We start from the raw sequence: 27213 nt of genomic DNA on the forward strand, positions 1-27213 counted from the left end.
CCCAGTTTGGCTCGGCTCAGCCCAGTTTGGCTCAGCCCAGCTCAGCCCAGTTTGGCCCAGCTCAGCCCAGTTTGGCTCGGCTCAGCCCAGTTTGGCTCAGCCCAGCTCAGCCCAGTTTGGCTCGGCTCAGCCCAGTTTGGCTCAGCCCAGCTCAGCCCAGTTTGGCCCAGCTCAGCCCAGTTTGGCTCGGCTCGGCCCAGCTCAGCCCAGCCCAGTTTGGCTCAGCCCAGCTCAGCCCAGTTTGGCCCAGCCCCATTCAGCGCAGCTTGGCCAGGCTCAGCTCAGTCCAGCCCGGCCCAACCCCATCCAACCCAGCTCACCTTGGCTTGGCCCAGCTCAGCCCAGTTTGGCCCAGCTCAGCCCAGTTTGGCTCAAGCCAGCCCAGTTTGGCTCAGCCCAGCTCGGCCCAGCTCAGCCCAGCTCAGCTAGACTCGGCCCGGTGGAGGCAGGAACCCCGGCACCGTTTTGGGGTGCCAACGGCCCCCAGCGCCGGCCAGCCCAGCACAGCCGCAGGCGCGGAGGAGCTAGGGGTGTTTATTGGGTCGGGGGGAGCCCTGGGGCGCCCCAGGCCAGGGGCTGGGGACGGGGACCCCCCCGCCCTCCGCCAGCACCTCCTGCCACTTGACGTAGAGGAGGGTGGCCAGGCCCTTGAGCTGGGTGCGGAAGAGGAGCCCCGTGCCCTCGCGCAGCCCCCTCCCGAAATGCCGGTCCAGCTGGGCGCAGAGCTGCTCCAGGTGGCCCTGTGGGGACAGGCGGAGGGAGGGGGGGGGGGTCAGGGACACGGCAGACACCCCCCCCCCTCCCAGCCCCCCCCTCGGGTACCCCCGGCGCTCACCCGCTGCTCGGCCGGCGGATGCTCGGTGCCCACCACGTTGCTGGCAAGGAGGAGGAGGCTGTAGCTCAGGTAGCAAGCCTGCGGGCGGGAGCGGGCACGGCGGCTCACCGAAAGGGGCGCGGGGCACATTGTGGGGCGCCCCACGGCACCCGTTTCCCGGTGAGGGGAGCACCCACCTCCTGGTCAGCGTCCCCCGGCTCCTCCAGGCTCCCAGCCAGCCCCAGGCGTCGCAGGGTGTCCGGCTGCGCCAGCACCAGGAGCCGGCCCAGCGCCTGCAGCTGCGGGGAGAGCGGGCGTCAGGGCGCCCGCACCCTATGCCGGAGCCCGCGGTGGGTGCCGGAGCCCCGGCGCGGTCCCACCTCGGTGCACCCACCTCTGCGCGCGCCCCGGCGAGCGGCACGGCGCCCGCCGGCTCCCTCAGCAGCCGGGCCATGGCGTGAAGGCTCAGGTGCCGGCGAAGCTCCCTGGGGAGAGGGGGAAGAGTGTGAGGGAGGGTCCGGCGCGTGCCCACGTGCCCGTCCCCGCCTCTGTGCCCGTCACCACCATCCCCCGGCGCCAAGCCGGGACATCCCCACGGTGCCGGCGTGGCCCCGGTGCCCTCCGGACGCCCGTGGCGAGGGGCGGCGGTGCCGGCAGCCGGATCCTGCCCGCTTTGTGCCTGCGCAACCGGCTGGAATAAAGGAATTAGAGGCAGACGCATCCCGGCCCGCCCGGCCCTGGCGCGGTGCCGCGGGGCCGTGCCAGCTCCCGCCGGGCTCCCCGTCACCAATCTGCGGGGCGCGGGTGGCACGGGACGCCTGGCAGGCCACGGCTGCCAGCCCTGCCTGGCATCCCGCCCGGCTGCGGCGCCGCGGGCCGGGACGTACCTGCCCCTGCTCGTGAGGTCCGGCAGCAACCGCGCGAGGGCAACCAGGTTGTGGTGGTGCCGAGAAAGCTGGCAGAGGGACAGGCAGAGGGCAGGCAGCTGGGGAGAGAGGGAGGCGCTGAGGGAGGGGTGCGGAGGGCGGGCAGGGGGCGAGGGGATCCCCCCGGCCCTGGGTACCTGCTCCTGCCAGTCCCGGATGCCCTCCAGCAGGCAGTGCAGGAGGTGCTGCAGTTCGGGCAGGGGCTGGCAACGCAGCGCCCGGTCGAGGCCGAGGAAGGCGAGGAGGGTGACGAGCGCCAGGCGGGCATCGTCGGCGTAGCGGCACGGCTGGGTGACCACGCACAGCGCCAGGAACTGGAGGGGAAAGGCGGCACGTCACCGAAGGAGCCCCCAAAACCCGCCGTGGCGACGTCCCCTCCGGGACTGGGACGCGGCGGGCGGCAGCGCCAGCAGGCAGCCCTCCAGGAGCTGGCATCGGCGCCGCCCGCCCAATTAGCAGGGCAGAGATAACGAAGGCACAGCATCGCCAGGCTCCCACCTTGCAGATGTCGCCGAGCTGCGTCACCAGGGCCAGCGTGCCGGCGGCATCGGGGCTCGCCTGTCTCGGGGAGCAGGATGGATCCAGGCCCCTGGAAGGAGCGGAAGGGGTTGGCGGGGGGGGCCGGCAGGGTGGGCAGCACCCTCCTGCCCGCTGCACCCCGGGGCTCACCTCCTGTCCGCGGGGCACAGCTCGGGGGGCAGCAGGCCCCGGCGGCGCAGGGGGCTCAGGTCAGCGCCGAGGTGGGCGAAAGCCCGGCTGATCTCCTGCACCGTGGGGCACCAGGGCTCGCCTGCGGGCGAGGGGACGGTGAGAGCGGGCAGGGGTCGGGGGGGCACCCCGGCGAGGCAGCCCCCACACTCACCCCTGGTGCTCAGCCAGATCTCCCACAGCGCCTGGGACGCGTTGGTCGTGTCCGGGCAGAGGGTCATCAGCTGCCGAAACACAGAGGGGGTGACCGGGGTGGCGCCGCAGGAGGAGGGGACGCCCTCCTGCGACGGTGGCTTACCTGGAAAAGCCAGCGCAGGACCGGCAGCGGGCAGGTGGGCACGCAGCGGTAGAGCAGGCTGAGACCCCCGTCCCGGACGAAAGCTGCCTGGCAGGCAGGCGAGTCGCTGGGGCGGAGATGGGGGGGTGAGCGGGGCTCTGCCCGCGTCCCCTGTCCCCCCCCGTCACCCCGAGATGTCCTGCCCCCCCCCCGTGCCCGGCGCTCACCAGAGGAAGAACCCCTCCAACGTGCTCTGCGGCTCCAGCCCTCGGGTGTCCAAGGTGGGCGCCGGCGTGGGGCGGGCGTAGAAGACGGGCTCCCCGGGGTGGACAGCGGGGATGAATTTGGTTTTCAGGGCGAAGCGGGCCAGGAGATCCCTGCGGGCGGGAGGGCAGCGTCGGGCAGGGAGCGGGCACCGCACGGACCCCCCTATCCCCCCCCCAGGCACGGCGGGCAGGGGTACCTGCACTCCTCGGGCAGCTGGGTGTCCTCGTCCGGGGACTCCCAGGTCCCGGCGTCGTCCCCGGGTACCTGCGCCAGGCCGGCCTGCAGCGTGGCTGCCTGGCTCTGCTCCCTGGCACGGGGGCGGTTAGGGCAGGGCGAGGGCACCCCGGGGTGCCCAGCACAACCCCGGTGCCCACCTCCGTGCCCGGGAGGTGCCAACCTTTACCTCTTCTCCTGGACCAGTGAATCCAGGCTGTTGGCAAGTGGATCCGGCCGCGGGCACGCAACCTGGGCGACAGAGCAAGGGAACGGTGACGCTTCAGCGGGTAACGCAACACCGGGCAGGCGGCGGGACGTCCCCGGGGACCCCCCGATGCCTGGGCAAGCCACCCTCGGGCAGGGACCTACCTGCCGGTGGTCCGCAGGGCTCGGGGGTTCGTCCCCCGCTAGCAGCATGTCCTTCAGTGGGATCAGCTCGTCTTCCTCGCTGTCTATGGGGGACACCCACCCCTTCGCCGTGCCCGGCGAGTGCCCCCCAAATCTCCTGCCTGCCTGCTGCGGCACTGTCCCGGCTGCGGTGCGCTGCCCACGGTTGGCCTCACCCCCCAGGGACCCCGCAGCCGCCTGCGGCAGCACCGGGACAGGCCTGGGACTGTCAACTGCCGCCGGGAGCGGTGGGGAGTCCTGGCTGGCCGCATCCCGCCGGTTGGCATGGGGCTGAGCGGGGCCAGGAGGCTGCCGCCCTCTGCTCACTCGTTTCCTGGTGCCAGGAGACTCCTTGGGGCACCGGGGGGCTGTGGGGACAGCACAGGGGTCACCACAGACGCCCTTGGGGCAAAGGGAGGGCTGTGGGGACAAGGCAGGGGTGTCCGGGCCCCCCCCCACTTGGGGGCATAGAGGCTGGTGGAGACAACGCAGGGGTGCCCAGGGCCCTCCTTGGGGTGCCAGGGGACTGCGGGGACAAGGCAGGGGTGACCAGGGGCCCCCCTGGGGCACATGGAGGGCCATGGGGACAACACAGGCGTGACCAGGGGGCTCCTTGGGGCACGGGCAGGGCCGTGGGGACAACGTGGGGGTGACCGGGAGCCCCCCTGGGGCACGGGGAGGGCCGTGGGGACAACGTGGGGGTGACCGGGAGCCCCCCTGGGGCACCGTGGGGCCAGGAGGAGGGTCACGGCTCCCCTCGCACCCATCCCCAGGGCAGGGCCGCGCTCACCTCGCACCCCGCCGGCACCCCGTGGGCGGTGGGAGGCCCGGGGAGGGCTGTCGGCAGGCGGGGGGCCGGGGGGCCAGGGCTCCAACAGGCCGGGGGGCGGCGGGGCGACGGGGCGGCCCACCCGGAGGTGCTTGAGGGCGCGGAGCTGCTGGTAGCGCTGGAGGCCGGCCTGGAAGCCATAGCTGAAGAGCCCCGAGCGGGGTATGCGGGCGGAGGAGAGGGGGATCTGGTACCAGCGCAGCCCCTCGGGGTGCGGGACCATGGCGGGGCCCGGCCCGGGCCCCTCAGGGGAGGCCCCGAAATGGCGGCCAGGGCCTCGCCATGGGGACGGGGGCGGGGCTGTGAGAAAAAGGCGGGGCTTACGCTGGGGAGAGCCAATAGGAGGCGGGCGGCCCGGGAGGTGACCCCTCCTACCCGCGGCGCCCCGGCGCTTTCAAAGCCTCAACTGTCAACGGCTCAACTGCCCGCCGCGGCCAATCGGAGCGCGCGGGGGGGGCGGAGCGGCGCTGTTGAGCCAATCAGAGCCAGCTCCTGGCGGGGGGCGGGGAGCAGCCGAGCGAGGCACTGCGAGCCAATCAGAGCGGGAAGCCGGCGGAGCGTCACAGCCTCTCACCGGGCGCAGCGGTGCATGCTGGGAGCTGTAGTCCAGGGAGGGAGGGGGGAAGCCGCGGGGCATGCTGGGAGAGGCATCCCCGTTCCCCCACGGAAGCGCTTCCGGGTCGCGCTCACACGGCGGGGACGGGACCCGCTTCCGCTTGCCCCGGAAGTTCCGTTCCGCGGCCTGATCCGGTGCGCGGCGGCGGCGCGGCCTCCAGCCCGGCGGTGCCATGGCGGACGTGACCGCTCGGAGCCTGCAGTACGAGTACAAGGCGGTGAGTGCGGCCCCGCAGGCCGCTGGGCCTCCCCCGCCTCACCGGCCCCGTACCGAGCGGCCCCGGTTCTCCCCGCTCTCCCCTGCCTGAGGAGCGCTCGGTGTAACGGCCCGTGACCGGGGCCGGGGGGGAGTTTTCTGAGGGCTAAAACCTTCTTTTAAGTTTTTTTTCCGGGTCTTTTCCCCTTTAAAGCGGAACTTTCCGGGCACCGAGAGGTAACGGAGCGCCCGGGCGAGGCGTGTGCCGGTTCTCCCGGCTGAAACGAGCCCTAGGAGGGCACCGGGTGGCTCAGTCCCAGCTTAACGCCTAAACCCGCGCCTGGTGGGGGGGGGCCTCGAATAATGCCCCGGTTAATTAAAACGCCCATTAATTGTGCCTCGAGCCACGCGGGGCGAGTTCTGTTAAAAGGGATTGTGCGGGAGTGGCGGTAGCGGCTCTGCCGTGGGTCCCCGTGGGACCCGGTTGGGGCGGGACCCACGGCCCCGATCAGCCCCACGGCAGGACCCATGGCCCTGATCAGCCCCACGGCCCCGATCAGCCCCACGGCGGGCCCCACGGCCCCGATCAGCCCCACGGTGGGCCCCACGGCCCTGATCAGCCCCACGGCCCCGATCAGCCCCGCAGCAGGACCCACGTTAGCTCCTTCCCGGCCCCCGTCAGCCCCTGTCCTTTCTTCTCCCAGAACTCCAACCTCGTCCTCCAAGCCGACCGCTCGCTGATCGACCGCACCCGGCGGGATGAGCCGACCGGGGAAGTCCTGTCCTTGGTGGGCAAACTGGAGGGGACCCGCATGGGGGACAAGGCGCAGAGAACCAAACCCCAGATGCAGGAGGAGAGACGAGCAAAGTGAGTGCGAGCTCAGAGCCGCGGGGGCGCGGAGCCCCGACTGAGAGCTGTGTTTGCGTGAAAAACGCTCCGGGCAATTGATTTTTCCTTCCTGTCTTTGAATAACGCGGCCTCGATTTGTTCTAGTTGTGTAAACGGGGTAGAATTCGACGGCGTTGGGAATATTTTGTAGTGGAAAATGTTTTGCTGGCGTGAGCGCAGGGCTGCAGGCTGAAAACCGCCAACTTGGAAGATGCAGAGGCGTTATTTTCTTCGTTTGGAGTCGCCTGCTCCACGTCAAGAAACTAAAATTGAAGTGAAAAGTTAAAAAATATCTAATTTTCGCCTTTATTTTTCAAATTAAAGAGAACAGCCGTATTGGAAATAGCAGGAGCAGGGCTCTGCCGCGGGGCTGACCCAGGCCCTCTCCTCCCTGCCCCTCTTTCCAGGAGAAGGAAGCGTGACGAGGACAGGCACGACATCAACAAGATGAAGGGTTACACCCTGCTCTCCGAGGGCATCGATGAGATGGTGGGCATCATCTACAAACCCAAAACCAAGGAGACCCGCGAGACCTACGAGGTGTTGCTGAGCTTCATTCAGGCGGCTCTTGGGGACCAGGTGAGGATGGGGACGCCTGGGGAGGGGTGTCCCTGCTCCGGCAGAGGATTCGAAGCCTGTAAGATCCGGCCCTTGGATGTTTTAAACCTTCCCTGTAATCCCGTGGGATGGCTTCGCGCCGTCGGTGCTGGCTTTTGGGCTCGGGGACGTTGCGATGGCGCTTTCCTTGTGGGGGTGGCCTTTCGGTGCCTCTGTGAGGGTCCAGAACTAGGAGGGACCGACACCGTACCCTTCACCCAGCAAATTTCTTCTCCGTGTTAACGCGTTACTCCTTTGGCAGCCGCGTGACATCCTCTGCGGAGCCGCCGACGAGGTCCTGGCGGTACTGAAGAACGAGAAGCTGCGCGATAAGGAGAGGCGGAAGGAGATCGATCTGCTGCTGGGACAGACCGACGATACCCGCTACCACGTGCTGGTGAACCTGGGGAAGAAGATCACGGATTACGGTGGAGACAAGGAAATCCAGAACATGGGTACGGGAAGGCGTTGTCGTGGGCTGCGGCTTCAGGGATGGGGCTGGCAGAAAGTCGGGTTACTGGTGCCAAATTCAGCCTTACCCCGGGGTAGTGTTTGCACACAGAGAAGCCAGAAAAACGTTTGGACAGTTTTCAAGCCCCCAAACCACGTTCTTTTCACCTTTTGGATGCGCGGAGGTGTGGGCGGGCGGGTGGAGCTGGCAACCTTGCGTGTGGTGCCCAGATTTTCTGATGAATTAACTCCGCCCTCCCTTGCAGACGACAATATCGATGAGACGTACGGGGTGAACGTGCAGTTCGAGTCCGATGAGGAGGTAAGAGATGAGAGGCTGCGGCGTGGCGGCGGAGTCTCTGCCCCGTCCCCTCGCTCCGAGCCGCTCCGCAGGGACGGCGTTCGTCCCGTTTTACTTGGTCGCATCCCAGCTCCGGCTGGGATGTCTCTGCCAGGAAGGAGAAGCCGGATTATTTTAGATGCCGCTTCCTGGCTTGGGGAGGATTTGTTGATTATCCTGCTAATCCAAGGCTTATCGTGAGTCAGGAGGATGGAAAACAGATGGTGATATTTAGATCTTGTGGGGAAACTTGACAGATCGGGAGGAAGAGAGACATTCAAACGCGCCGGTTGGAAGTGTTTCCTAGAAACGCTCCCTGGGATTGTTTTTTGGAAGAGGCTGAGAGAACGATAAGGGAGACAAGTACGAGATTGTTGGAGGAGTCGCTGGCAAAACCTCTCCGTAGAGAATAGAAATAATCTTCTCACGTGGTCCTTTACCTGAGCAGCTGCATTATGTTCCTGTTAAAAGCACAAGCCAGGCTGTTTCTCCTCAGGAATCAGTTGCCAGATTATTCATTTCCGTCGAGGAAAAGCTTCTCTTTGATGCTTGCAAAAGCCGCTTATTAGAACTCCTCTTTCAACAGGAGGGCGATGAGGACATCTACGGCGAAGTGCGGGATGAAGCGTCCGACGACGACATGGAGGGAGATGAAGCCGTTGTCCGTTGCACCCTCTCGGCCAACGTGAGTCACCGAGGAACACGTGAAACACGGGTTCGGGGTCGTCTGGAGGAGGGCCGGGGGTTCTGTTGGTCTGTGGATGGAGTTAAGGTCGTTTGTGGGTGGAGAGGAGCCTTGAAGCTGTTCTCCGATGGAGGCCAAAATGAATGTTAATAAAATTAACGAGCCTGGCGACTGTGCAGTTGCATCTGCTGGGTCTCTGCTCCTCTGCCAAGGTAGAGAGAGGCCCCAAACTCTCGCTCCACAACACGAGGGTCGCGTGTCTGCTTTCCTCTCGGAGGAAGGTGACATTTTTGTGGGTTTTTCTTAAGCTTGTGGCATCGGGTGAGCTGATGAGTTCGAAGAAGAAGGATCTGCATCCTCGAGACATCGACGCCTTTTGGCTTCAGCGGCAGCTGAGCCGCTTTTATGATGATGCCATTGTTTCCCAGAAGAAGGCGGATGAAGTGCTGGAGATCTTGAAGGTCAGTGACCACCTGATCCGCAGGATTGCAGCGGTCTCAGAAGACCGTTCTGTCTGGAAGACGGGAATTTGCCCTGACAACTCGTTACCTACGTTTCTTCAAATTAAATGCAATCGTGGGTGTGCCATGTTTGCCAACGCGATAGGTAAACGCTGGACTAGGTTGAGCCTAGTTTTAATTCACAGAAATCTGCTTCTGAGGGGAAGATGATTGGGGTTTTTGTCAGCGTTTGCTGGGAGATCATCGTAGATGATGATCGTAGATGATCGTTCGCTGGGAGACCATCGTCGGGTCTGTTTCCCTGCTGATTTTGGTGCTGATGTTGGTGTGCGCTGGGCATGGTGACTCACTGGGGAAGAAGGGGAGTCGGAGAGGATGGGATGTTTATCTGCAGTCTGAATCGGGTACCCAGCCTTGCGTGTAGCTGCTGTTTAGCTCCGCTTGAGTTCCCTTCTGTGCGAAGCAGGGATTCTTGTTCTGCGGGGCGCAGAGGTAACAGGTCGTTCCTCGTTTCTTCTCCTCCCAGACTGCAAGCGATGATCGGGAATGTGAGAACCAGCTTGTCCTGCTCCTGGGCTTTAACACCTTCGACTTCATTAAAGTCCTGCGGCAGCACCGGATGATGAGTGAGTGGCGTTCCCTTTAATCATCCCACCTTGTTGTTTCCCTGCTGTCCTGACGTAATTCGAGCACAACCCGAGGCTTTTTTACTTCGTCGGTGTAGCTTTGTGAAGCTCAGGCCCTTGTTATTTGTTCTCTTCTTTTGCTTCAACCCTTAACCCCGCCTGCTACCCCTTAATTTTCTTTCCTCAGTCCTGTACTGCACTTTGCTGGCCAGTGCCCAAAGCGAAGCTGAAAAAGAAAGGATAATGGGGAAGATGGAAGCGGATCCTGAGCTGTCGAAGTTCTTGTATCAGCTGCACGAGACGGAGAAGGAGGATCTCATCCGGGTAAGGCTAGAGGGAACCTCAGACGAGAGGAGGAATCGTGGGATCCTTGCCGCAGTCTGCGGTCATCGTTGGGCTGCGTGTTTTGTTTGCTGTTCGTGAGAGAGGAGCCTGCTGACTCAGCCGGGAACTTGAAACCATAGGAAATGTTGCTTAGGTGATGGCTGAGACTAAGCCGAGAGGACGATATATTTACCACTTCTTATTTTTGAGTCACTCAGATGTCTGCTTTTCCAGGAAAATGTCAATATCTGCAAGTTTCACATTCTTACGCCGGTGTTGTAACGGCACCGTTTCACCTCCGGGCCTCCTTGATGCGAGGCTCACCGCAATAAAACACCCTTGGTCACCTCTCATCAGCCCCTAATTACCTGGGCTTGGAATGTGAAACTCAACGGGTTTATTGGCACGCGGGGTTTCCTCTGCTGGGCCTTTGGGTGATAGCAGTTCCGTGACTGATTTGGGGGTTGGTTTTGGGGGAATTAATACCATATTCCTGCTTTGCTGCTAGAAAAAACCCTGGTTGTGTTGATGTGAGGGGCCGGTTTGGCGTCTCTGGGTTTGAGGAGCGCTGCTGGCATGCAGCAGGCTGGGCTTTTGCTGGGGCACTGCAGGTTTGTGTGTCTTCACTCCCTGCTTCCTTTCATCTGCTCTCCTGGAAGGCAAGTTTATGTCCTGGCCTTGGGGGCACTGGTTTCTACTGCCAAAAATTATTGGCTCTGGTTACGTGAATGCCTGCGCTTGAAAGAAATCGTGGCTCGTGGCGCTCTGGTTGCGCAGATTCGCAGGGTGCGAAGCCGTTGGTGACAGGAGAGCCTGGCAGTCCACGGAGGAGGCTGGGCGGCTCTTCCCCGGGGCTGAATTCTCATCTCTTTGCACAGGAGGAACGCTCTCGCCGGGAGCGTGTTCGTCAGTCCCGGATGGATACTGACTTGGAGACCATGGATCTGGACCAAGGAGGAGAGGTAAAACTTTTTGAAGTCATCTGTTCTAGCCCTTCTGACAAGCATCCTCAGTAAGTGCAAAAAAGAACGTTTGAAGTGGCGTGGGCAGGAAGGTGCCAAGAATAAGCCCCTGATGTGCTAAAGAGGCACTTGCCAGCTGGACGCAGTTGCTTTTCCTTTGGTCTCAGGGTGAAGATGGCAGGAGAGGGTTGTTCTCTAATCCTTGCCCCTTTCCCCTTGCTGTCTCCAGGCGCTGGCTCCCCGACAGGTGCTGGACTTGGAGGATCTGGTGTTTGCCCAAGGTAGTCATTTCATGGCCAACAAGCGATGCCAGCTCCCCGACGGCTCCTTCCGCAGACAGCGCAAGGGCTACGAGGAGGTGCACGTGCCTGCCCTGAAGCCAAAGCCTTTTGGCTCCGAAGAGGTAGGTGACCTGCTTTGTTCCCCTTTATTTAGCGCTAGGTGTGTTGAGTGAGCAGATGACTGATGTCATCTCTCTGGACTTCTGTAAGGCCTTTGTCACGGTCCCCCACGACGTCCTTCTCTCTACCTTGGAGAGAGAGGGATTTGACGGGTGGACCATTCGGTGGACGAGGAATTGGATGATCGCATCCAGAGGGTAGTGGTCAACGGCTCGATGTCCGGATGGAGATCAGTGAGGAGCGGTGTCCCTCAGGGGGGTCCGTACTGGGACCAGTGCTCTTTAATGTCTTCATCAGCGACATAGACAGCGGGATCGAGTGCACCCTCAGCAAGTTTGGAGACGACACCAAGCTGAGCGGTGCGGTTGACACGTCTGAGGGACGGGATGCCATCCAGAGGGACCTGGGCACGCTGGAGAAGTGGGCCCATGTGAACCTCATGAGGGTCAACAAGGCCAAGGTCCTGTGCCTGGGTTGGGGCAACCCCCAGTATCAACGCAGGCTGGGGGATGAAGGGATGGAGAGCAGCCCTGCGGAGAAGGGCTTGGGGTACCGGTGGATGAAAAGCCGGACACGACCCAACACTGTGCGCTCGCAGCCCAGAAAGCCAACCGTGTCCTGGGCTGCATCCAAAGCAGCGTGGCCAGCAGGGCGAGGGAGGGGATTCCGCCCCTCGGCTCCGCTCTGGTGAGACCTCGCCTGGAGCGCTGCGTCCATCTCTGGAGTCCTCAGCACAGGGAAGGCATAGACCTGGGGGAGCGGGTCCAGAGGAGGCCACAAAAATGATCCGAGGGATGGAACAGCTCCGCTGTGAGGACAGGCTGAGAGAGTCGGGGTTGTTCAGCCTGGAGAAGAGAAGGCCCCAGGGAGACCTTATGGCAGCCTGCCAGTGCTTAAAGGGGGCTGATAAGAACGATGGGGACAGGCTTTTTAGCGGGGCCTGTTGCGATAGGACAAGGGGTGATGGTTTTAAACTGAAAGAGGGGAGATTCAGACTAGATATAAGGAAGAAATGTTTTATGCTGAGGGTGGTGAGACGCTGGCCCAGGTTGCCCCGAGAGGTGGGAGATGCCCCATCCCTGGAAACATTCCAGGTCCGGCTGGACGGGGCTCTGAGCAGCCTGATTGAGTGGAAGATGTCCCTGCTCATGGCAGGGGGGTTGGAGTAGATGGCCTTTAAAGGTCCCTTCCCACCCAAACCATTCTATGACTCATTGAGTTGTTAATATCGTGACAGATCCTTCCTGGGACTCAGCAGGCTTTGATGTGGCTGTGACGCCCTCTCAGATTTCTTGAAGAACTGTTATTTTAAGCTAAGAGATTTCACATGTCTGAAGAAAGTTCCTGATTGCTAGTTTCTCACTTCTGAAGCGTGTGTCCTGTGCTGGTGGTTTCTGTCTCGGGGCTCCCCTGCCCCCTCTAGCTGCTTCGCTGAGCCCTCGGCTCTGCTTTTGCTCCCTCCTTGCTGCGACGTGCAGCGTGGGCCAGAGATCTGGCTGATTCATGGCGTGCCTTGTGATAAATTGCCTGCAGCAGAAATGTGGTCTGATCTGTCCCATCATGAGAACGTGGTGGGGGTTTGCTTTTCTGATGGTGTAGCCAACTATATAACTTGTACTCGTTGGAGTGCACGGGCCGGCTAACGAGCCTCGTTTGATCGCTTCCTAACCTGCTCCACCATCCCTGGGCACGGGGCTTCTCTTCTGGCCATCTGGAGACAACATGACCCTGCTATACGCCCCAGCGTGTCTCTGAGGTCTCACATATGCCCTGCAGCCTGCGAGGAACTGAAATAAAGGCATTGAGCTTGATGTTTTCCCTTTTCAGCAATTGGTTTCTGTGGAAAAGTTACCCAAATATGCCCAGGCTGGATTCGAGGGGTTTAAAACACTGAACCGGATTCAAAGCAAACTCTACCGTGCTGCGCTGGAGTCGGATGAGAACTTGCTGCTGTGTGCTCCCACGGTAAGGGTACTGATATTTGGGTCCTCTGTGATGGGGAATCCAGGAGGATGATCTGTTTGGGCAGAAAAGGCTGGCCGCTGCGGGCGAACCTTTACCCTGGAGGAGACACGAATTTGATGGGACTGGTTCCGCTTGCCTTCTAGGGTGCTGGGAAGACGAACGTGGCGCTCATGTGCATGTTGCGAGAAATAGGGAAACACATTAATATCGACGGAACCATCAACGTGGACGATTTCAAGATTATCTACATCGCGCCCATGAGGTCCTTGGTGCAGGAGATGGTGGGCAGCTTCGGGAAGGTAAGGAGCGGTTTGGTCCTGCCCCTGCTTGAACTATAGGTTGGGAAAGATGGGCTTTATTGTGGTGGCTTCCTTATATTAAGCTTAGAGAAGGGTATAAGCTGTGGCAGAAGCTCGTCGGGAGAGGATGAGCTTGGGTTGTGCCTTTAATCTCTGTTCGTGTAGTCTGCGCTCACTGGGCTCTGGGTGTGCGTTGATACGGGCTTTGGATGTCAGTCTGGGCTATGAAATCCACGCATTTCTTCCAGCGCTGTAGTGGGACAAGTTATGAAACTGTCTGCGAGCGTCTCGGGGCTGCGCTGCTCTAACGCTGCCCCGGGGAACGCGCGTTTTATCCGGCTTAACCTCCTGTGGGCTTCCTCCTAGCGCCTGGCGACTTACGGCATCAACGTGGCCGAGCTGACGGGGGATCACCAGCTGTGCAAGGAGGAAATCAGCGCTACCCAGATCATCGTCTGCACCCCGGAGAAGTGGGACATCATCACCCGCAAGGGAGGGGAACGCACCTACACCCAGCTGGTGCGGCTGGTCATCCTGGTGAGCAGCGCCGGTGCCTGCAAAGCCCTGGCGTGAAGGAGCGGGGCGATGACGGGCGCTGGGTCTTTCGGCATTGCGGTTCCCGAATGCGCGTTAGCGGTTGAAGATGCCTCTGGTGCTTGGCTGGGGAGAGACCTGGGCTTTGAGCTGCGGGATGAGTGTGTCTCAGTCCGTGCAAGCAGATCTGCTAAGAAACTAAACCAAAAATGGGTAAATACAGCTGGTTTGGAGCGAGGATAACTCTGTTCCTGTTTCCTCTCTTTAGGATGAGATACACCTACTGCACGATGACCGAGGACCCGTCCTGGAGTCTTTGGTAGCCAGAGCCATCCGCAACATCGAGATGACTCAGGAGGACGTGAGGCTCGTTGGCTTGAGTGCCACCCTCCCCAACTACGAGGACGTGGCTACGTTCCTGAGAGTGGACCCGGCCAAAGGCTTGTTCTATTTTGATAACAGGTACCGTGGAAAGCTGGGAGAGATCTTTATGATCAGAGGGTGGGGAGCTGTTGGGAGCTGGGAAAGACCCGTCTCCTGTGGAGGCAGTTGAGTGTTTATCTGTCAGATGGTGCCAGGGTCTCGCTGGGCCTTCAGCCTATTTTCAACATGCGTTTCTTGGCTCTTAGATGTGCCGGTAAATGCGTGTTCAGGACTAGAGCAGTTAAATACAGCCTCAAAATGTGTGCCAGGGTTCCTGCCTTATCATACTTGCAAGAAGGTGCTTTAGAGAAGGCGGATCTGCTGTATCTATGTGCTGCAGAAGCTGTCTGAAGGAAGCCTAAAATAGGATTATAGTAGTTCCTGAAACACCATTTTTGCTCCCTGAGTGTGTGCGTAGCAAATGGATTCCAGGAAATAGGAATACACGTTACTGTCCCCTGCTGTTTAATCTAACCCAGGCAGAGCTGGAGCCATCCAATCTCTGAGGAAATTGAGGCACAAAGGAAGCGTATTGAACTTGGTAGCACAAAATACAGCATGCCATTTGACAGGACCTTTGTATCAGGGTTTCTCCATTCTTCTGCTCCTTTATGAACTTGATTTTTTTCCTTCCAGCTTCCGACCGGTGCCCCTAGAGCAGACCTATGTGGGTATTACAGAGAAGAAAGCAATCAAACGCTTCCAGATAATGAATGAGATTGTTTATGAGAAGATTATGGAGCATGCTGGAAAGAACCAGGTTTGATAGTTTATTTTACTGTTCCTGGCACAATCCTGGTTCTTGTCTGTTGCTGGTCAGACTCTTTCGAGTTGCTGTCGCTGCAGAAACGCTGCAGTGGAGAAGAGGGTGGGTTTGGGTGGGCGATGGCAGCTGAGAGAGGAAGGAACGGAGGTTTTCTCTCTGTGCCAGCTGTCTGATTAACGTATGACCTGTCCTTTTAGGATGAGAGAGTTTTTGTGATGCTGCCCTATTAGACCGGGAGCTCTGTGCGTGGTTCACAGGGCATCTGGACTAATTCTAGATCTCTTCCCACCCTGAACACCAGGAGCGGGTTGGGTCAAGCATCTTTGCCAGCTGCAGCCGTAGTGGTTCCTCTCTCAGCGATGGTACCGTCTGCTTGTTTAACAGGTGCTGGTGTTCGTTCACTCCAGGAAAGAGACCGGGAAGACAGCCCGGGCCATCAGGGACATGTGCCTGGAGAAAGATACCCTGGGCCTCTTCTTGCGGGAGGGCTCAGCCTCCACCGAGGTCCTGAGGACCGAAGCTGAGCAGTGCAAGGTAACTGCCCGGCCGGGGCTGTTCTGACACAGCAATAGCAGGAGCACAGCTACAAAGATGCTGCCGGTTTGGTGCAGTTTCGCAGCCTTTCCTCTAGGATACGCGCTACCTTTGCTTCTTTTCTCCCTGGTGTTACTCGGCTCGGGGAGAAAACCTAGAGCTGGTTGTGTTTCTGCTGCAGAACCTGGAGCTGAAGGACCTCCTTCCTTACGGCTTCGCCATTCACCACGCCGGGATGACGCGAGTGGACCGGACGCTGGTGGAGGATCTGTTTGCTGACAAGCACATTCAGGTGAGCCTCCCTTCCCAGGAGGAATCACGGCGTTTGGGGTAGGTACTTCACAAGAAACGCTTGAGCCATGTTTTCCACTAGCCCTTTGGGCAAAATCCAGAGCATCGAGTGTAGCCAACCCCCATCCCACTCTACTGAAGCTGGTGCCCGATGAAGGCAGCCTCGATGTTCGCGTAAAGAATAGAAACTAAAAGCACGTGGCCAGGAGCGGAGAGGGCAAAAACGTCTCCCCTAGACCTAGCTGAGTGTTTAAAGCTAGAGGTCTGTCCCAGAGCAGGCTGTCTCCTCCATAGTTGCCACTTTGGCAAAACCCCACCCAAGCAATTTCCTGGCTGTGTTATAAATGGAAAGCAAAGGATTTTCTCAGGGTCAGGCAGTGAGCTGGGAAATTTGGGCAAAGATCTTGCTGTTTATCTGACCTTCCTCTGCTGAGCTGTCGAGACAGTTGCAGTTCTCGGGCTTTGTCCCTTTTGTGCGTGTCTCTAATGTCAGGACCAGCGGTTTAGATCCTTTTTTTCCCCTAGGAAGAGGCTTCTGCCTGGCTTTGATCGCTGTTTTGCTCCTGCAGGTGCTGGTCTCCACAGCCACACTGGCCTGGGGCGTGAACCTGCCTGCTCACACCGTCATCATCAAGGGGACGCAGGTGTACAGCCCCGAGAAGGGTCGCTGGACCGAACTGGGTGCTCTGGACATCCTGCAGGTGAAGTTCTGGTAACAGAGATGCTGCCAGGACCCGGGGCAGGATTTTTCCTTTCCCGCTGAGGCACATTTGAGGTCTGCTTTTGTATTTCCTCAGTACAGTCGCTCCCTGTTCTCTAGTCAGCCTGTCTCAGCTGTTCTGGGAACAGCCTTGCTGTGAGGGCAGAGGAGAAACAGATCAGTAGGAGAGCGGGCAAATGATTCCTCTCCCAGTATCTTGCCCAGACGCATCTGAGATATTTCGATGCGTCTCCTGCCAGCTAGAAGTAACAGCAGACTGAGCAATCTGGCAGTAAAGCCCCAGGACACGGCAGCAAGGAGAAATTGCCAAACTAAAAGCTTTTATGTTTTGCTGACCTCACTTTCTCGTTTCTTAGATGCTGGGGCGTGCCGGGAGGCCTCAGTACGATACCAAAGGAGAGGGGATCCTCATCACGTCCCACGGCGAGCTGCAGTATTACCTGTCCCTGCTCAACCAGCAGCTCCCCATTGAAAGTCAGATGGTGTCAAAGCTCCCAGACATGCTGAATGCGGAGACCGTGCTCGGCAATGTCCAGAATGCAAAGGCAAGTGCAAGTCTTTGCTTTCCCCACGTACGTGTGCCCTTTGTTGCACCCAGAAAGCTGGTGGGAACTGTGGGGGGCCAAAGGATGATCCGTGTTGGGGAAAGACGTCATCATTATACGGGAGCAAATAAACTTGCAATCTTTGGTGCCTGGGGAGCAAATTTTTAAGAGATCTGGAAGGGCAGCCACAAGAACTGTAAGGCTGGCTGGTGTGTCAGGCAAGTGGGTAGATACGTCTGTAATTCAGAGCAGACAGAGTTCTGCACGTGGAGAAGGACACTGGGGAAAAGTCTGCACGTGGAGGGTGGGTTTTTTTTTGTTTTATAATGCCTTAATATTTTTCTGGTACTGGAGAAGAGTTGTGTATGGTACTGCTGGGCTTCCAAGCTCTGGTTTAACGTTGACGTGGCAGGATTCAGCCGGGCTCAGCCTGCTGCGTCCTACGCTAGTGCTGGGAGCACTGGGCTCCGAGCCAGAACGTCGCCCTTGCTTGCCATGAAGCGTGTTCGTCGGCTTTTACGGTGCGTCGTGTTTCCTCAGGATGCAGTGAATTGGCTGGGCTATACCTACCTGTACATCCGAATGCTGCGCTCCCCCACGCTCTACGGGATATCCCACGATGATCTGAAGGGGGATCCGCTGCTGGACCAGCGCCGCCTGGATCTGGTTCACACCGCAGCCCTCATGTTGGACAAGAACAACCTGGTGAAGTACGACAAGAAGACGGGGAACTTCCAGGTGAGACGGGACCTGGGAAAGGCGCTGTGACCGAGCAGAGCTGGACGGGAGCATCCTCTGGCTGAGAGAAAGGATGCAAGAGGCATCTTGCTGATTAAATATGGATCCCAGGGAATGCTGCTGCATCATTCAGACCTGCTGTTGTGCACGTCTGCGATTCCAGGGAGCTGTTTGCCGGCATAGAGTGTGCTGGTGTAAAACCTGGCCCTCGGTCTGTCACTGTTGCGTGTTTGCTGCTGCCTCCTTAGCAAATTCACGTTCCCGTTGCATTTTCATTGCTTCAGAGGCAGTGAGATGAGAAAGGGGAGGCTGTGATGTATGGAATTGTGTACCAGGTAAGGCAGCTTTCCTGGGTGATTTGTAGCCTGAGAGTTTATGCTTAGCTTGCCTGGAGACGTCTCCCCTGCTGCAGCCTAGTTCCTGTTCAGCATCTTCTGTCTGTGCCATGAACAGTCGGGTGTCTTTCTGCTGCTTCACTCTGGCTGTTGTCCTTGTGGCAGGTGACGGAGCTGGGCCGCATCGCCAGCCACTACTACATCACCAACGAGACGATGCAAACTTACAATCAGCTCCTGAAACCCACCCTGAGTGAAATCGAGCTGTTTCGGGTCTTCTCACTGTCCTCGGAGTTCAGGAACATCACCGTGAGGGAGGTATGGAGCCAGACGCCCGTCCCGAGTGAGACAGCCCTGAGGCATCGGTCTTGATGCTTGCAGGGGAAGATGCAGAGCTTGCCCTGTGAGGGACCGTTCTCATCTCTCCTGCCTTGGTTTTCTGTAGGAGGAGAAGCTCGAGCTTCAAAAATTGCTGGAGCGAGTTCCCATCCCAGTGAAGGAGAGCATAGAGGAGCCCAGTGCCAAGGTGAGCCCTGCCTGCCCCCTCGAGGGGACTTCTCTGCCTGTCTTGAGGGGAGCAGTGACCCTTGGAGAGAGCTGTCACAGTAAATGCCCCCCGGGGGGAAGATTTCTGTTCTCTTCCCTCTGTGGGAGATCCTGGACTGAGTCAGAGACGCTCAAAAGAGCTGCAGGTGCTTCTTGTCTCTGGTTGAGCGCGCTGTCCTGCAGCGTAGGACAGTCGGTCCCCGTTGATCGCTTCTGTCCTGCCACGCTTCAAAGCCCTCCGGGACCAGGTGCTGTGGTGCGGAGGGCGCTGAGAGCCTCTCTGTTCTGCTTCCCCAGATCAACGTGCTCCTCCAGGCCTTCATCTCCCAGCTGAAGCTGGAAGGATTTGCTCTCATGGCAGACATGGTGTACGTTACCCAGGTGAGTGAGGAAACGCGGCTGGGGCTTCTGTTTCCATTTAGGTGTGTGCAGTCCAGCCATGTCTCGGTCTCAGACAACTATTTCCACCTTGGAAATTTAGTTTGTGGTCATAAATGGCTTTGAAAATAACTAGAGCTGTGAGCGGTGAGATGGTCTAACCCCTGTGAGGGTGGGAATTAGATCTTCATTGGTGCAATTTGTAATCAAAATAATTCAGCGCTAGAGGACTACAGCGTAGCTTTGTTCTCCTATCACAAAGGCCAAGTTCCCAAGGCTGGGAAGCAAGTAATTGCTCCACCTGCAGGTGTTTGGGATGAAGAACTTTTAAGTATAATTCAATACTTAAAGGGGGCTTATAAGAAAGATGGGGAAAGACTTTTTACCAGGGCCTGTAGTGGTAGAACAAGGGATAACGGTTTTAAACTGAAAGAGGGGAGATTTAGGTTGGATATAAGGAAGAATTTTTTTACGATGAGGGTGGTGAGACACTGAACCAGGTTGTCCAGAGAAGCTGTGGATGCCCCGTCCCTGGAAGTGTTTAAAGTCAGGGTGGACGCAGCTCAGAGCAACCTGACCTAGTGGAAGATGTCCCTGCCCATGGCAGGGGGGCTGGACTAGATGATCTTTAAAAGGTCCCTTCCCACCCAAACCATTCTATTATCATGTGGCTGGGCAGGAAAATGGGTAGAAAGGAAGGAGGAGTTGAATGTGATGATCGCAGCCGAGCTGCTCTGTTTCCCCAGTCTGCTGGACGGCTGATGCGTGCCATCTTCGAGATCGTCCTGAACCGTGGCTGGGCGCAGCTCACCGACAAGACCCTTAACCTCTGCAAGATGATTGACAAACGGATGTAAGTGAGATCTTGGAGGTATTTTCTGAATGCAGGCTGGACGCTTCTGGCATAGGATGAGATTCTTCAGCGTAGCCTGGCTAGGTCTGCAGCGTTTTGGGAAGGCTTGTGGCTGTCGGGGTGCGTCTGGCCGAGGGCTGGTCTTCGGCAGCGTGGGGAACCTTGGAAGGCTTCGTCCCTGTTTCTTTGCTTGTCTCACCCCGCGGTGTCCTCGCAGGTGGCAGTCCATGTGCCCTTTGCGCCAGTTCAAGAAACTGCCTGAAGAAGTGGTGAAGAAAATCGAGAAGAAGAATTTCCCGTTTGAACGGCTCTATGACTTGAACCATAACGAAATAGGTACGGAGACAAATGCGGCAGGGGGAGGGGTCTGCCTCTTTGTTCTCCTCTGCCGTGTTTGGACCCAGAAACCGGGGGGCTTGTTCCTGTCTGATGGAGGGGGCAGAACTGGCGAGGGTCTTGGTACAGCCTGAGGAGGGCAGAGGTTTTTCCCTGGCGCCTTCCGGCTGCTTGGATTGCCGATAATGAACACTGTTCAGTTTGGGAGCTGTTGGTCACCCTGTTGTCCGTCTGTCCTGACAGCAGCGCCTTTCTGTTGCAGGGGAACTGATCCGAATGCCCAAGATGGGCAAGACAATCCACAAATACGTTCATCTGTTCCCAAAGCTGGAGCTCTCGGTCCACTTGCAGCCTATTACCCGCTCCACCCTGAAAGTAGAGCTCACTATTGCCCCCGACTTCCAGTGGGATGAAAAGGTGAGCTGTGCAGCTAAATATCACCAGGTTAAATACCACGCTGGGAGGAGGAGGGCACTTCTGGGGCAGGATTGCTGTGGGAAGGCTGGTGTTCAGCTCCCGGAGGGCTGGAAGGGGGGCGATCTGGACTCTGATACAAAGGTGCCCTTGCTCAGGTACATGGTTCATCCGAAGCTTTCTGGATCCTGGTGGAAGATGTGGACAGCGAAGTGATCCTGCACCACGAGTACTTCCTGCTGAAAGCCAAGTACGCGCAGGACGAGCACCTCGTCACCTTCTTCGTGCCCGTGTTTGAGCCGCTGCCCCCGCAGTACTTCATCCGGGTGGTCTCCGACCGCTGGCTCTGTAAGTCTCCTTCTGCCAGGAGCACCTCGGTTGTACAGCAGTGCTTCTCCCTGGGGTCCGAGGGGGTAGTTCAGGCCCTCCCCTCGTGCTGTGCTGGGGGAAAGGCTTCTGACATCCAGGTGACAGCAGGGCTGGGGATCCTGTTGGCAGAGGGAGCTCAGAGATGAAACCGTTGGAGTGCTTTCGGAGATGAAAATGTGTTTTTCTGTGTCTGACAGCCTGTGAGACCCAGCTGCCCGTTTCCTTCCGCCACCTGATCCTCCCTGAGAAGTACCCTCCTCCGACCGAGCTGCTGGATCTGCAGCCGCTGCCCGTGTCGGCTCTGCGAAACAGTGCCTTCGAGAGCCTCTACCAAGACAAGTTCCCTTTCTTCAACCCTATCCAGACTCAGGGTGGGTATTGCCTCTGCTCACCTCCTCCAAATGGCCGTGAGCCTCTTGGTATTCACAGTCCGTAGCCTTGGTTTTGTGGGGTTTTATAACGTGAGGAACTTCTGTAGTAGTGTATCTCCTCACCTCCCTGAGCCTTAGAGGTTCGATGGCTTGAAATCTTTCTCCCTGGGCCTGAGTATCTTTGAGATATTCCTCAAGTACGTCAAGCAGCCAGTCCGGGGCTGTCTGGCAGCAGCAGGTTTGCTCCTGGCAGCCGTGTCTGTGCTAACACCACGGCTCAGGTTCACAGAGCCAGCTGGCCCCAAACTTCTCCATCTGTGCTGCTTGTAGGGATGGAGCTGTGAGCGAACCAAAGCTGCCCTGTCCGTGTTTCTCTGCCTGGGCTTAGCCAGAGTAGAGAATTCACACTGATGAGCTACTGTCACAGACTAGAGCCCGTTTTGTGCAGTCGATCCTGGGCTAAAACTCTTAAACAGCCTTTTCTGTAGCCCCTCCTTGTGCAGGCTGGGTCCAGGCTGTGTTTTCCCTGCCTGTTTCTAGAGCTTTGATAGAAATCCATGGAGATTTTGCTAACCTGCTCTCTTCTGTGTTGTCCATCTGTCCCCAGTGTTTAACACCGTCTATAACAGCGATGACAACGTGTTTGTGGGTGCCCCCACGGGAAGCGGAAAGACCATTTGTGCTGAATTTGCCATCTTGAGGATGTTGCTCCAGAACTCGGAGGGACGCTGCGTGTACATCACCCCCATGGAGGCCCTGGCAGAGCAGGTAAACCCTGGGGAGAACTGGAGCCTGAGCCCGGCTTAGATTTGCTTCCTCATCCCGTTTCGCTTTTCCTCATCTTTTCTTTGCTGTCACGTCCCTCAGGATGTCTCCAGAGTCTTTCGATTAATTGTGGTCTCTCTGAGGGAGCAAAGAGACACCGCCCCACTGCCGACCTGCTGATGTCGGTGTGTGCGCGTGTGTGTCTCCAGGGATTCGGTAGGATTTGTTCTAATTTGAGGCTCACAACAGCATCCCTTGCATTTTTGGCAGGTCTTCTTGGACTGGTACGAAAAGTTCCAGGAGCGTCTCAATAAGAAGGTGGTTTTGCTGACGGGGGAGACCAGCACTGACCTGAAGTTGCTGGGCAAAGGGAACATCATCATCAGCACCCCTGAGAAATGGGACATCCTCTCGCGACGCTGGAAGCAGCGCAAGAACGTCCAGAACGTCAACCTCTTCATCGTGGATGAAGTGCATCTCATCGGGGGTGAAAACGGGGTGCGTCTGGGAGGGGAGGAGGGTGCTAACTCGTTTGAGTGATGCTCGTCATCGTGTTGGTCTCGGTAGTAGAAGCCGCTGTGGGATGGATGGTTGCTCGCTCCTAATACCTGGTCTGAGGTCAGCTTTTCCTGCTGGGAGTTCCCCCAGGCTGCAGGAGGGACTGGGATGGGAGGGCCCTATCCTTTGGGAAGCTCAGGAGTGGTATCCCCTGCGGTGTCCGTGGGTGAGGGCGCTTGGGCTGAAGCGGCCGCAGCTCAGCCAGGAGAGGCGGCCGCGCTGCGGAGACCTCAGCGTTCCCCTCCTGTTGCTGCTACAACCTGCCCTCTGCCACCTGCAGCCGGTGCTGGAGGTCATCTGCTCCCGCATGCGTTACATCTCCTCCCAAATCGAGCGACCCATCCGCATCGTGGCCCTCAGCTCGTCCCTGTCCAACGCCAAGGACGTGGCTCACTGGCTGGGCTGCAGTGCCACCTCCACCTTCAACTTCCACCCCAACGTCCGCCCCGTGCCCCTGGAGCTGCACATTCAGGTAGGGTTTGGGCAACCTCATCTCCTTTCCCTTCTGCCTGGTTTCCAGACGGCGTCACTGCCTGCTCCCCTTCCCCTGCAGGGCTTCAACATCAGCCACACGCAGACTCGCCTGCTCTCCATGGCCAAGCCCGTCTACCACGCCATCATGAAGCACTCGCCCAAAAAGCCGGTCATCGTCTTTGTCCCGTCCCGCAAGCAGACGCGGCTCACGGCCATCAACATCCTCACCACGTGCGCCTCGGATGTCCAGAGACAAAGGTGCTGTGGCCTGTGTCCCTCTGACTGAGGCAGGGGCAAGTTTTTGGGCTGTTTCACTGGGCTGAGGGACAAATAGTGGTAGGAAATGGTCTCGTTAGATGTCACTCGGGCATCTGCTGTGACATCGGGGAGGGACAGGCTTGCTGGGCCTGGCAGCGGTCTCTTTACTCCCCCTCTCCGGCAGGTTCCTGCACTGCGCAGAGAAGGACCTGGTACCGTACCTGGACAAGCTGAACGACAACACCCTGAAGGAGACGCTCGTGAACGGGGTGGGCTACCTGCACGAGGGGCTGACAGCCATGGAACGGCGAGTGGTGGAGCAGCTTTTCAGCTCCGGTGAGTGGGGTGGGATGAGGACACACCACTTCTACCTGTAAACCCTTTTCCCCGGAGCTTGGCAGTGCCCCTGGTCTTCGGACTGGAGATAACAGCTTGCCCAAGCCTCGTGTCACTTCTCTGCCTCCTGGGTCCAAAAAAGGCTGTGCTCTTAAACTTCACCATCTCTCCTGGACCTCTCTGATGCTGTGACCTGTCTGCCCGGGCGCAGAACCCCCAGATCTTTCTCCCCCTGATTTCTGTGACCCGGAGAGGTGCTCTGCCCGCGGGCTGACTGCCCTCCCCGTGCGCCTTTCAGGTGCGGTTCAGGTGATGGTTGCCTCCCGCAGCCTCTGCTGGGGTATGAACATCGCCGCTCACCTCGTGATCATCATGGACACGCAGTACTACAACGGCAAGATCCACGCGTGAGTGTGTTGCGCTGCGGGCAAGACCAGCCGTGGCTTTTCTCGGCGTCCGCTCTGATAGCTCAGGCTGCGCGGAGCACGAGGGAATGACGCCCTAATCCCGAAGGGCTTCATCCCTGTCCAGGCAGAGGCTGGGAATCGCAGGAGAGCGGTGGTAGCTTTCCGTGGAGCTCCATTAACTCTCTCTTCCTGTCCCAGGTACGTGGATTACCCCATCTACGACGTACTGCAGATGGTGGGCCACGCTAATCGCCCGCTGCAGGACGACGAGGGCCGTTGTGTCATCATGTGCCAGGGATCCAAGAAGGTGGGTGAGGAGCGGGGCGCAATTTCTGGCCTGCGAACGTCTGTCTGCTGCCTGGGGCGTGGATTTCTTCTCCCGGCTTTGGGCAGGCTGATGTATAACCCTCGCTCAGAGCCCTGCTGCCTGGGAGGTGCTCCAGGATTTTGGAGGTGCTGGGGTTTATTTACCCCTTCCCTCTACTCCTGCCCCGCTGTAGGATTTCTTCAAGAAATTCCTCTACGAGCCCCTGCCGGTGGAGTCGCACTTGGACCACTGCATGCACGATCACTTCAATGCCGAGATTGTCACCAAGACCATCGAAAACAAGCAGGATGCGGTGGACTACCTCACTTGGACATTCCTGTATCGCAGGATGACGCAGAATCCGAACTACTACAACCTGCAAGGTGAGCGGAGGGGTCTGCACTGGTGGATCCGGGGTTGGAGGATATTGGGGACCCTCTGCCTGCGGGCTCTGCTTTCGTAAGAGCAGCTTTTCTCCATCCCGGAGTTTCGGAGCCCCGCCGCAACGCTGCTGTACCCGCAGGTGTGTCCCACAGGCATCTCTCGGATCACCTCTCCGAGCTGGTGGAACAGACCCTCAGTGACCTGGAGCAGTCCAAGTGCATCAGCATCGAGGACGAGATGGACGTGGCTCCTCTGAACCTGGGGATGATCGCCGCCTATTACTACATCAACTACACCACCATCGGTAAGGGCTCCGCCAGGGACGGGTACCGCACACAAGCCTTTGCCGGCGCTCCTGCTCTCTGCATCGCTCCCTGTGCCGCGGGCGATGGAGGGAAGGTGCCGCGTGCGCGGTCGGGTGCGTAAAACTCTTGTCTTTTAACGCGAGGCTGCGTGTTGTCTGCCGGAAGGCGCCTTTTGTACCGTTGGGTTTAACGCCGTCTGCTTTTCCCTGACCTCTCTACCTCTCCGGCTTCCCCAGAGCTCTTCAGCATGTCCCTCAACGCCAAGACCAAGGTGCGAGGGCTGATTGAAATCATCTCCAACGCTGCCGAGTACGAGAACATCCCCATCAGGCACCACGAGGACAACCTGCTGCGGCAGGTGAGCGGCAGCGCGTCAGATCTGGGGCCGGAGGGGATGGACGTGGGTTCCTGCAGGGTCGGGAGAAGGAAGCTGCCCGCGTTTTCGGCTCCGTAGGGCTAAAGCACTGATGGGTTTGTCATTTCTCCCCATAGCTGGCCCAAAAAGTTCCCCACAAGCTGACCAACCCCAAATTCAACGATCCCCACGTCAAGACCAACCTCCTGCTGCAAGCTCACTTGTCGCGCATGCAGCTGAGTGCCGAGCTGCAGTCGGACACCGAGGAAATCCTCAGCAAGGTACGATGGGGCGGGCGGGAACCCTCTCGCCTTGCGAGCGTTGCGTCGCTGCCTTCTGACCCGTCCCCGTCCCTCGCGTCCAGGCGATCCGGCTGATCCAGGCCTGCGTGGACGTGCTGTCCAGCAACGGCTGGCTCAGCCCCGCGCTGGCCGCCATGGAGCTGGCGCAGATGGTGACGCAGGCCATGTGGTCGAAGGATTCCTACCTCAAGCAGCTGCCTCACTTCACCTCTGAGCACATCAAGCGCTGCACGGACAAGGTAAAGCTTGGGGGAAGCGCCGTGGTCCTGCCCTCGCCCACCGAGGAGCCCCGGGTAAGCGCAGGGCTGAAAACATTTTCCTCGCAGGGGGTTGAGAGCGTCTTCGACATCATGGAGATGGAGGATGAGGACCGGAACGCCCTGCTGCAGCTCTCCGACGCCCAGATCGCCGACGTTGCTCGATTCTGTAACCGTTACCCCAACATCGAGCTCTCCTACGAGGTGGTGGAGAAGGAGAGCATCCGCAGGTGAGGCGGGGAGGGGCGGCGCGGCCCCCTCGGTGCTGTGCCGGCACGGGGGGGACACACGCCCTGACCCTCGGTCTCGGTTCTCTCCGCGCAGCGGGGGGCCCGTGGTGGTGCTGGTGCAGCTGGAGCGTGAAGAGGAGGTCACCGGGCCTGTCATCGCTCCCCTTTTCCCCCAGGTACGTGCCAAATCTGGTGACACTGGGGTGGCAGAAGTGTGTGTGGGGGGGAAATTGTCCCGTTAACTCTTACCTCTCCGGCAGAAACGCGAGGAGGGTTGGTGGGTGGTGATCGGCGACTCCAAATCCAACAGCCTCATCTCCATCAAGCGGTTGACGCTGCAGCAGAAAGCCAAGGTGAGCGGGAGCGGGCAGGAGGGGGGCGGCCGGCTGGCACCCAAAGGGACGTGGTTTGGGCGAGCCGGATGGGTGCCCCCGCCGCCACCCCAACGCCGGCTTTTCCTCGCTGCGTAGGTGAAGCTGGATTTCGTGGCCCCGGCTACGGGGACGCACAACTACACCCTGTATTTCATGAGCGATGCCTACATGGGCTGCGACCAGGAGTACAAGTTCAGCGTGGACGTGAAGGAGGCGGAAAGCGACAGCGATTCCGACTAACGCGGGGCCGCAGGTCCCCGCGAGGATCCCCCCCGTAGTTCAGCCACCAAACCCCAGCCGCGGTAGTGGTTGTGTCGCCTCCTTTTGTGTGAATTCCATGTATTTTCCTGTTTGTTTTATTTTTTAAGGTGCTGATGCTTTGTACAGTGTTTTTTAGATAAGGAGCTGCGTGCAGAAGCGGGAGTGCGGCAGCTGAATAAATCTCGAGACCCATCTTGCCCTCTGCGCTGCTGGGTCTGGGGGGGAAAGCAGGGGGAGAAAACAGGCACGACC

At 59.1% G+C, this 27213-nt stretch overlaps 2 protein-coding genes across 2 annotated transcripts; one reads left to right on the top strand and one right to left on the bottom strand.

Moving 5' to 3' along the window:
• Window positions 1-524: 524 nt before the first annotated feature.
• Window positions 525-4763, bottom strand: FAM178B (family with sequence similarity 178 member B). Its single transcript, XM_075523415.1, has 15 exons — window positions 4386-4763; window positions 3578-3963; window positions 3396-3457; window positions 3189-3299; window positions 2953-3102; window positions 2747-2852; window positions 2603-2672; window positions 2410-2530; window positions 2239-2329; window positions 1878-2054; window positions 1702-1799; window positions 1209-1299; window positions 1012-1113; window positions 836-913; window positions 525-740 (listed from the first exon to the last, which is right to left on the bottom strand). Exons 1-15 carry the CDS (start codon window positions 4645-4647, stop codon window positions 525-527), a joined length of 2121 nt encoding a protein of 706 aa, XP_075379530.1. The 5' UTR covers window positions 4648-4763.
• A 344-nt stretch (window positions 4764-5107) lies between these two features.
• On the top strand, window positions 5108-27158 carry SNRNP200 (small nuclear ribonucleoprotein U5 subunit 200). The gene is made up of 45 exons (XM_075523712.1): window positions 5108-5257; window positions 5940-6103; window positions 6532-6703; window positions 6984-7176; window positions 7438-7493; window positions 8098-8196; window positions 8505-8657; window positions 9184-9283; window positions 9471-9607; window positions 10486-10569; window positions 10799-10972; window positions 12798-12935; window positions 13079-13234; window positions 13601-13771; window positions 14037-14230; window positions 14828-14951; window positions 15342-15491; window positions 15673-15783; window positions 16352-16483; window positions 16860-17048; window positions 17589-17786; window positions 18287-18439; window positions 18567-18647; window positions 18965-19048; window positions 19792-19898; window positions 20116-20234; window positions 20497-20651; window positions 20807-20996; window positions 21215-21388; window positions 21996-22156; window positions 22424-22651; window positions 22992-23183; window positions 23265-23443; window positions 23628-23779; window positions 24078-24186; window positions 24385-24493; window positions 24687-24876; window positions 25017-25181; window positions 25419-25540; window positions 25675-25818; window positions 25902-26078; window positions 26166-26326; window positions 26421-26502; window positions 26587-26679; window positions 26797-27158. Exons 1-45 carry the CDS (start codon window positions 5213-5215, stop codon window positions 26938-26940), a joined length of 6411 nt encoding a protein of 2136 aa, XP_075379827.1. The 5' UTR covers window positions 5108-5212; the 3' UTR covers window positions 26941-27158.
• The last annotated feature ends 55 nt before the right edge of the window (window positions 27159-27213 follow it).

The sequence above is a fragment of the Mycteria americana genome, chromosome 23, assembly GCF_035582795.1.
Source record: "Mycteria americana isolate JAX WOST 10 ecotype Jacksonville Zoo and Gardens chromosome 23, USCA_MyAme_1.0, whole genome shotgun sequence".
Lineage (NCBI taxonomy): Eukaryota > Metazoa > Chordata > Aves > Ciconiiformes > Ciconiidae > Mycteria > Mycteria americana.

Bases quoted from the DNA above. Each gene is read 5' to 3' on its own strand.
- FAM178B (XM_075523415.1), bottom strand. From the start codon at position 4,647: ATGGTCCCGCACCCCGAGGGGCTGCGCTGGTACCAGATCCCCCTCTCC. The intron at 3,458-3,577 runs GTAGGTCCCTGC...TCTGTCGCCCAG, and splicing joins GCCCTGCGGACCACCGGCAG to GTTGCGTGCCCGCGGCCGGA. The intron at 2,673-2,746 runs GTAAGCCACCGT...GTGTTTCGGCAG, and splicing joins TCCTGCGCTGGCTTTTCCAG to CTGATGACCCTCTGCCCGGA.
- SNRNP200 (XM_075523712.1), top strand. From the start codon at position 5,213: ATGGCGGACGTGACCGCTCGGAGCCTGCAGTACGAGTACAAGGCG. The intron at 17,049-17,588 runs GCAAGTGCAAGT...GTGTTTCCTCAG, and splicing joins GCAATGTCCAGAATGCAAAG to GATGCAGTGAATTGGCTGGG. The intron at 22,652-22,991 runs GTGCGTCTGGGA...TGCCACCTGCAG, and splicing joins TCATCGGGGGTGAAAACGGG to CCGGTGCTGGAGGTCATCTG.